The following is a 9,558-nucleotide window of genomic DNA, read 5'->3' as shown; positions in this document are numbered from 1 at the left end:
GCCCAAGGTGCCACACAGTGGGACTGAACCCAGAACCATGTGGTTCGTAAGCAAGCTACTTACCACACAGCCACTCCTACGCCTATGATTAAGATTAAGAAACAAACTTCTTATCTACACAACCATGCCTTAGCATCATCATCATCATCATCATCATCATCATTTAATGTCTACTTTCCATGCTGACATGGGTTGGACAGTTTGACTGAAAACTGGTAAGTTCCAGTCTGATCTGACAAGGTTTCTATGGCTGGATGCTCTTCCTAATGCCAACTACTCCAAGAGTGTAGGAGATGCTTTGTACGTGCCACGTCCACGTACATTATAAAAATTACAAAGACACATTTGAGTCTCATATGAACAGGTATTTCATTGTTGTGGTACTCCATAGGAACTAAAGAAATTACCATTCAATAAAAGTATCAAGGAAACAACTAATGAATACAAACAAAATGGGACAAAGCTAATTGATAGGAATTGGTAATTTGAGGGACAATATTTCAGATATTGACTACTGAGAGGAATTAACCAGTTTTTAGAAGCAAAATAAACTTATAAGAAAATTTTAATAAATTGGTTAACAGAAAAACAAAATGGAAGAAAGATTAAATAATTGTGATGGAATATTCACTTCACCATACAAATAAATGTAATACATTAAAAGAATGTTACAAAAAGAAGTGTATTTCAGAATGTAATACACACAAATGAAAAATAAAACCAAGATGTTAGTGAATGCAAAAAATGAGCTAAATGCTTACATGGAGCATAAAACATTACTAAGCTATGTTTCTTCTTCTTCAGAAAAGTTTTGAAGTTTTCTGCAGTCAAATGATGAACATCACTCTCAGTATCTGCCCACCTGGGTTCTGGTGGAGGTGGAGGTGGTGGTTCTTTGGGACTGAAATAGAAAGATAATTGAAGCTGTAGTTTGATATTTTGAGTTTTACTGTTAGAATTGGTTAAGATATGAGATAAAATATCTAATTGAAATTACTTTCTACCACATTAAATAGTGTGGTCAGCATGGATGATGTCTCACTACACCTTTTATTTCCTAACAAAATTCTTATAGTGATACCTTTTAACTCTCCCCTTAATAAAGAAACAAGTGATGTATGTGAGCATTTCAGAATGGACTATAATCTAAAATGAACTCAGTAAATAGATTTAAATAACTAAATCACAAATAGTTTTATCGTTTGATAAATAACTACAAAATTTGAAAATTGAAGACAATAGAAAGTTATCTTTGCGAAAATGGAACTGAAATTATCTTCCTAAAGGATTCAAAATTAAGAATGACTTCATCCATTACCTTATACAAAATATTAAAAAATTTCCTTAAAACATTCAAATATAGATATAAAAAAAATCATAAAACAATAATATAATCAAAACTTGTCTAGTTTATATGCATATAAGGGATATATTTAACTTATTGCTAGACATAGTTGGATGAACCTTCAAAATCATACCTGCATAGGAAAATCATCATCATCATTTAACGTCCATTTTCTATGCTGACATGGGTTGGATGGTTTGACAAGAGCTGGTCAGCCACAGAGCAGCCCAGGCTCCAATTGTCTATTTTGGCATAATTTCAATGGCATAATTTCAATGGCATAATTTCAATGCCACTCTACAGAATGTACAGAATGCTTTTTATGTAGCACTGGCATGGGTGCTTTATACATGGCACCAGTACAGGTGCTTTTTGTCTGGCAGATATGTCTATGTCTAGTGATATAAAAAAAAAAACTGTCAAATAAAAATTAAAACAAAACTTACTCTTTCATAAAGGAAACAATGTCAGAAGCTTTTCTTTCATTGAAGTCCCACATATATTCTCCATTGCTGAAAACACAAACAAATGTAGTATTTATTGAATTAAAAGTAATATAAAATCTTAAACAATATTTAAGAAAATATTTATGAATATGATACAGAATCTTTTTTCATATACTCAATCAGATGTAGATAAATACTCATTAAATACATCCACAGTAACATTTTCAATTCAGAGATAAATTTGAAATAGTTTTTTGGGGATGTTTTACTTCATCTTTTTTAACACTTACCGAAAGTATTTTACAGTGGGAAATCCTTTAATTTTAAACCGTTCACTGATTTGGCTTTCTTGGGTGGAATCAATAGCAGCTAAAGCTCCTTCAATCTGTAGGTAGCAAAATCATAAATTAAATAGCTTTAGCAACTATAAGAAAGACACATGAAAAAATACAGGGTGAAATACATACAAATAAAGGTGTCTGTGTGAGAAAATGGTTACAGAGAATTGTAGAAGGAATGAAGGAGAGACTTATGAAAAAAACTATTCAAGAGAAAATTAAATGCATCAATAAACAGAGCATAAAAAATGCTGTGAGAAAATAAGGTTCAAATTGTAAATGGAAAATATCATCCGATGATTCTTAAGATAAAATTGTGCCATTTTGTGATTTATCATGAAAGAATATGAGATGAAAAAGTAGTAGTGCTAGATCCATCTATTCTCTTTCCATCTTGACAATAACTCACTAATAGAGATTGTTTTTATCATTAAATATCAGCTCAGCAATATATACTAAAAGAACTCTCAGCAATTATACAATGGTTCTACAACATGCAATAAACTGTGCCTCCTCACAATTAGGTGGAATTAGATGCTGGTAACAGGATACAAACTGTCAGATTTTTGGCTAATAGAGTGATATTGAATAATTTTAATCAACTATGGTACCCAGAGAAGAATGTGGTTGCTTTATATATGAATTCAAACTAGTACCTTTCAAAAAAAAAACTTGCTACCAATAAAATATTAATGTTGCTCTATAATTAGTTTGAATTTGAATGAAAGATGTTTTCACTTCATTTACTAATTAGAGACAACTCTTCATTTTGCACTCACCACTATTCATGTCTCAGCTCCCAACTCTCATATTAAATACTGGTCTGCCATTTCTCATTACAACAATATTCTACTGTAACTCTCTTCCAGCATACAATCACTTCCCAGTATACAAAAGTTCAAACTAAACTTTTAGCAGATTAACTTCACTCAACTTCCTCAAGCCCCTAAACTAAAAGTGTTACAGTCATTGGTACACTTTCTCATACTAACTAAGTAGACCACAAACAGTTTCTTTACTGCAAGCCTTATTCTCTGATAAGAAAGACTAAGATAATGGTTAACACTTTGATAATGGAATAACGAATATTAAATCTAAGCTTCATAATTACATTTTCTTCTTTTAATGTTGCAGCCGCTTCAATATATTCAGGTTTCATTTTCTTACAATGACCACACCCTATAAAATGAATAATTTGTTAACAAATAATGATGGAAAGCAAATATAAGGATTTGGTAAATTAAGAAATCATAATTTCTTAACTAAGATTTTTCATTTATATAACCATCTATATAGTAAAGCCACTTACAGAGTGTGTAAATTATAGATCAAGGTTGAAAAATTTATTTCTAGCTACTCTGCCAAATATTGCATTGAATCTTGGTTGGGATAAATACTTCTAAAAATGAGACCCTCATAGTATGTAAGGCTATCCTCAATGCTATTATCAGAAAGGATACTGGATTAGTCCACAGAACAACTGGATCACCACCATTATTAAATGGTTTCATGGTACTGATAACAAAGCAGCCTGCAGATTCACCCAGTTTGAGATCATCAATTTTTATGCTTCCAAATTGAAACCTCTCTTCTTGGTAACCCTGAACCTAAGAAATCATTTCACACGGATTAGCAATCTTGATGTTAGAACAGTCAGGAACACTAAGAAGTTCTTTTTATATCATGACAACTTCTACTAATATCAAAGGGGAAGGTGATTTGTTATTTAAAATTTTTATAGGGAACTACAACAAGACAGGGTTATTTATCCTAAACACCCTCAAGAAGTGCAAGCACACACACACGCATGCACAAGTCACAACCCAAGTTTGTACAGGAACACTAGCCTAGCAGTTTCAAATGATATGTACAGCCATACCATTGATTGAAAAAAGAACTTAACAGGAATTCTCTAAGAGTTGGTTTAAAAATAAGTATTATCACCACTCTAACTACAGACATTATTTCAGACTTCAAGGCAGTCTAATGATGAAACCATATATATTTATAGGAATTCCACCCAATAATACAATTGCCACTGCCCCCAACTATAACTAGAAATATAGTAGCTGGCATTAATAGAATTTTCAGTTTATTCTCAGACAGAGTCACTTTCAACAGGTTCACATTCTAGTACAAAGTATTAATGACTTTGGTGAGAAATTACGATACAGCAAGGATTCACCATCCACCAAAGACATGGAAGATAACTTGGTTCAGTCCTCCATCTCAACCTAAATGTCTCAACAAACATAGCCAAGAACTCTTTATCCCTCATTAGATATCATTTCCCAAGTACACATAAATATTACAAACTTTTTAACATGCATAATGTTAAGGTATTATTACTGCCTAAATAACAACTTTTCCAATATCACACAACAACAACTAAAAAAGATACACTTATGCAGTCCTTTCTCAGGCATCCGCCTGCCCACTGAAGGAATTCTTCCTTCTTATGATAACTCTCACTCCACCAGACAGTATACTAAGGAACTGCACAAGACTTATAGCCATCAACTTCAAGGGAAGTTAACTTAGCATATGTACAGCATCAGATTTCAGCACAGAGAAAATACCACCTCTCTTTCCTGTTTCAACTGGACATTTAAGAATCAGTGAAATGATCTGTCCAGCATAAAGGAGTATACTCAATAAAGCTCTCTTTTATTTACTTGGTGCTTATATCTGTTATCCTTGTCTTTCTGAGAAACTTCACATATTGAAAGAACCCACTGTATCTCCAATCAAGAAGACTAAACTTTGATATAGTTATCATCAATAGATCCCCTGTTAGCTGACTTTAGATTAATAATAGAATTCCTAAGGAAAGCAAGAGAGACTACTCTTTTCTACTACATAAGAGTTATCCTTCATTGAGAAGCCATTCAATTATAACACCTCATAGTCATCCAAATACCAGCACCAGATGGAGTGGCTTCTTCACACATATATTAAATCTAAAGTTCACTAGTTAATATATTCTAAAAAGACATACATGGAGCATAAAACATCACAAGGACTGACGAGTGTTCCGCTAGAAAGCTGTCAAAGTTGATCTTTGACAAATGTTCAACATTTGACTCATCATCAAACAAAGATGCGTCTTTTTCTGCTTCCTTTGGTGGTGTAGGGCTGAAAAATATCAAAATAAAAAATAAAGTCAGAATAGATTTCAGTTATATTGTACATTGTATTAAAAATAGAGAAAGTATTACTAATAAGCAGTGAAACTGTTATTAGCAACTAAAGTTAATCTAACAATACAAAGGAACCATTAAAAATATCCTCTCTGTTACTTTCATAACTTAGTCCATCAGTTTGATATCTCTGTAGTTGTTTCTTTCTGGAGCATCTCTTTTGCCTTGTAGCAACTGATGATGATATTGGAATGTCAATCATTGAGAATGATCTCTTCCTTTACTATCTGATTGCTTATACAAGTGACTTAGTGTACCCCACTTTACTGAATAATTTTAACATTTCTGATAGAATTCCTAATGATCCAGTTGCTTTCCTACCTTTGTATCTTCAATGGACAGTTAATTTTAGTCTATATAGCTATTAATTTAAATTGTTTATCCCTCAGTTAGGTCTACTTGAGATAATTTGTCTCTCCCAAGCATTCTCCTTATTCAGCAACCTCTCAAAATATAATTTCCATGCCTTTTTCTTCCTAGTTTTAGTGAGAACAAGTGTGTCACTCAATATTCTCACCAATAACATCTTGTTTCATACTGACATGCTACAATCCGCAATACCTCACACCTCTGATCCTCATGTCACAAAATATAACCAAACCTCTTATTTTCTGTTTCTCTCCTTGCTAAGTATATCTGACATCAAGTCTCTCTTCTAGTTACCAGTTATTATTCCTTGCCCCCTTCCCTTTCTTCCATTCTTTCCAGGTTGTCTCTCAGCTTTTATAGTTCTATCTACTGAATCATTTTACTGCCACGTCACCTTCTGTCTGGTTGAAATTCTGTTCCATCTACAGTTCAGGTCTGTGGTTTGCAGCAGATTGTCTCACAAAAATTCTCGGTTGTCTTCTGAATTATAGGCCACTGTTGCTTTCTACTTTCCAACACATACATCACCTAATATTTCTTTAAATTTACATCTGGCCAGAGAATTTTTCAGCTTTCATATCTTCCTTCTTTATCTTGTCTTGTGTCTCTAGATCCATTAGGCACTTACTCTGATATCACTAATCACAAGTCTAAGCTGAGAAGTACTTACTACATAACAATCTGACTTTTTTGTTTCCTAATGAAACTAGTCAATTATTTGGTCTATTTCCTGAAGTTATTATTGCAAATGGTTACTTTGTTTATATCACAGAACTCCAAACGCCTTGAGCCTTTTTCATTCTATGTACTAAAACCATAGCCTCCATGTCCTTTGGAAAAGCATTTGAGGTGTTACCCAACATATCCATTAAAGATCCTAGTTATGCTAATAAGTTAGTTGTCAATAGTCATCCAGATATATTACAAGAAAGCCTCACAGAGATGGGCATTTTATTGATCAGCCATGGGCATTTTATTCATCAGCCAATCTTGATTGTGGTGCATATGCTGAGATCACTTATTTCAAGAGAGATTATTTATATCTCCAACATTCACAAGTAAGATTTCACACATACAAAAGAATACAGCAAATGCAAATATTGTAAATAGCTACTCATGATGGCTCTGAGTCTAACATAAAAGTTCCAATTATGATCAATTTTCTAATGTCTCATATCAATTATTAGGGTTTTGATTATTTTTCCATCAGTCAATTTGACCACTGATTGAATAGTTCTATCAATTCAAAAATTAACATTGCTGGAAAATGTGTTTTATGGCTGGAATAAACCATAAACTAGAAAGACTGGCTTGTCTATTTAACAAACTGGTGGGTAATCAGGTGGCTGACTTGTTCCTTGAAGTTATTATTGCAAATTCACATCACACAGCTTCAAGATTCTTGAACACATTCCTGCTATCCTTATATGCAGGTATGGACTGAATATATGGTTAGCATGACAAGCAAGGAATAGGCAGGAATTCAATATTCTGATAGTGCAAGAAGCCAATTCTAGCAAACTAACAGTAGATTCTCTGGAATGCAATACCATAATGATTAAGACAGTGGTTAGGTGAGATGGTGGATCAGAAAAACAAAAAGTTTGTTACTTTGTGAAGAAGATGGATCTAAGAACATCATAGTTGTTAGGGTTTGAAGTGTACAGATAGTTAAGGAATTACAACTTTTGTTAGTATTGATAGTTCTATCTTTTTATATGTACAAAAAAAAAAAAGAACAATAAGGTTTTCAGTGAGATAGATTGTTGCCTGAAAAGTAACACAGATACAATACATTGAAACGGAAGGAATTGACTTCAAAATCTGAGCAGTATTATGCAGTATTCTGTGATAAAATGCTTACTTTGACATCCATTTAACGATTCCACTTCTTGTATTTTCCCCGCCATACTGAAATAATGATTTTCCATTTCTGCAAAACATAAATTGATCTTTATTTTAACCAAAATCAGACAATATCATATTTCATGTCACCTGTCAAAAAAAGTTCAGATACATCATAGTTATCTGTTTACTCTTAGCTTTAAAATACTTCACACAATAGTTTACTTAGTTGTTTAATTGTTAAAATGGTTTCCTTTTGACTACAGAAAATGCCCTATATTTTGGTAATTGGAGAAGTATAGTTTAGTCAACTAGTCCTTATATTCTGTGTAGTTAAATTATCAACCTTAGAGGAGCATGAACTGAAAAACAGTGATGAGTCAAACTATTTAACTATTTACAATAAAGTGTGATATTCAGTGTTGTACTGTTGGTAAATAAACATCAGAGAAGCAAAAGCTACTTAAAGATGTTGCAAGTTCTTCTGTTGGTAAATAAAGCTAATGCATTCTTGACAGTATAGATCCCAGAAATAGAAATAAATATACTGGAAAGGGTATTCCAAAGCTGTAAGAATAGAGCTATGTATCAACATCCAAGACAACAAAAACAGGGTTTTGTGCCCTCACACAAAGAACAACAAAAATAAAACTTTATACTGAAACTGAAAAAAGAAAACAGAACTAATTTCTATGATTTTGAATTTTGACACAAGGCCAGCAGTTTTGGGAGAGTGGGTAAGTTGATTAGATCAACTCCAGTGTTCAACTGATACTTATTTTACCAACCCCCAAAAGGATGAAAGGCAAAGTTGACCCCAGCAGAATTTGAACTCAAAATGCAGAGACAGATGAAACGACATTCAGCATTTTGCTCAGCCTGCTAACAATTCTACCAGCTTGCTACCTTAGAAGTATAAATATTAAATTTGATTCAATATGGTATAGCTTGAAGAAACTGATAGTTTGTAAAAGCAAACCTAAATTCACTGAAATTTACTAGTTTCATATGTTTACTTACTCAAAGTAAAAGATAGTTGGGAAGCCAGTGATGTTGTACTGCAATCTTAACTGGAAAAACTGAGGGTTGTCTGCATCAAGACCAGCTAAAATCTGTAAGTATAAAATTGTTATTCATTGAAATATAAACAGCAACACATTACTATCCTTATTTGCTGGCATGAATTGAATATATAGACAAATATGACAGGCAAAGAATAAGCAAGAATTCAATATTCTGTGGTTATTTACATGATGTTAGTGCAAAAAATCTAATGTTATCTCTAGCAAACAAACATTAGATTCAATGGAATGTAATAATACAATTAACAGTCATGAAAAATGTGGTTAGGTAAAATGGCGAACTGAAACTTTAAAACATCTGTTATTTTGTAATGAAGATAGAACTAAGATATACTAGCTAGGGTTTCAAGTATACAGATATTTAGGGAATTACAATCTTTCTTAACAACAGTGGTTCTTTCTACTGTGCAAACAGTATACTATCTAATAAAACTGTAAGTGCCATAATTTACTCACATAAGTGCTTTCAATTGCCATAATTTACTAACAAAATCATTTATCAGTTGCTAAAATTCCCATCCCAATATCCATTTTTCAAAGTTTGTAGGAATTGGATGAGTCTTACAATACAACTTTCTACCCAGTTTTATCTTGCTGTAATTCTTCATTAAAGCCAAGTACCATAAAAACCAATGTAATTTACACATTTTTTTTTTCACAAAAGTAAAAATAAGCTTTAGGGGTGTGTAAATTTCATGAGTAAATCGTTTCCAGAATTTTTTGTAGAAATATTTTTTTGTTGAAAAAAAGACAAACAAAATGTAAACATTTGTACCAGAAGTTGACTCATTTAATGTCAAAATAGGTTTTTACAGAAAAAATAAGGGCCTAAATATGATGAAGTTGACTTTTATTTATGTTGGATGGAATAATACTTACTTTTTCTGTATAAATATACTACAAAATATAAATATACTACTGTATAAATATACT

General features: G+C 32.4%; 1 protein-coding gene across 2 annotated transcripts in view; it reads right to left on the bottom strand.

Annotated features, from left to right (window-relative positions):
- LOC106879394 (protein disulfide-isomerase A5) overlaps positions 1-9,558 on the bottom strand; it is a 62,539-nt gene that overhangs the window by 15,808 nt on the left and 37,173 nt on the right. For both annotated transcript variants that reach the window (XM_052966959.1, XM_052966960.1), the window contains exons 9-15: positions 8,564-8,655; positions 7,563-7,631; positions 5,128-5,264; positions 3,241-3,308; positions 2,082-2,176; positions 1,792-1,857; positions 762-901 (exon numbers count right to left, since the gene is read on the bottom strand). In XM_052966959.1, coding sequence (XP_052822919.1) covers positions 762-901; positions 1,792-1,857; positions 2,082-2,176; positions 3,241-3,308; positions 5,128-5,264; positions 7,563-7,631; positions 8,564-8,655 — 667 coding nt within the window. The remainder of the gene's footprint in view (positions 1-761; positions 902-1,791; positions 1,858-2,081; positions 2,177-3,240; positions 3,309-5,127; positions 5,265-7,562; positions 7,632-8,563; positions 8,656-9,558) is intronic.

The sequence above is a fragment of the Octopus bimaculoides genome, chromosome 4, assembly GCF_001194135.2.
Source record: "Octopus bimaculoides isolate UCB-OBI-ISO-001 chromosome 4, ASM119413v2, whole genome shotgun sequence".
Lineage (NCBI taxonomy): Eukaryota > Metazoa > Mollusca > Cephalopoda > Octopoda > Octopodidae > Octopus > Octopus bimaculoides.
The sequence above is the reverse complement of the archived record's forward strand: the minus strand, read 5'-3'. Positions and strand labels throughout refer to the sequence as shown.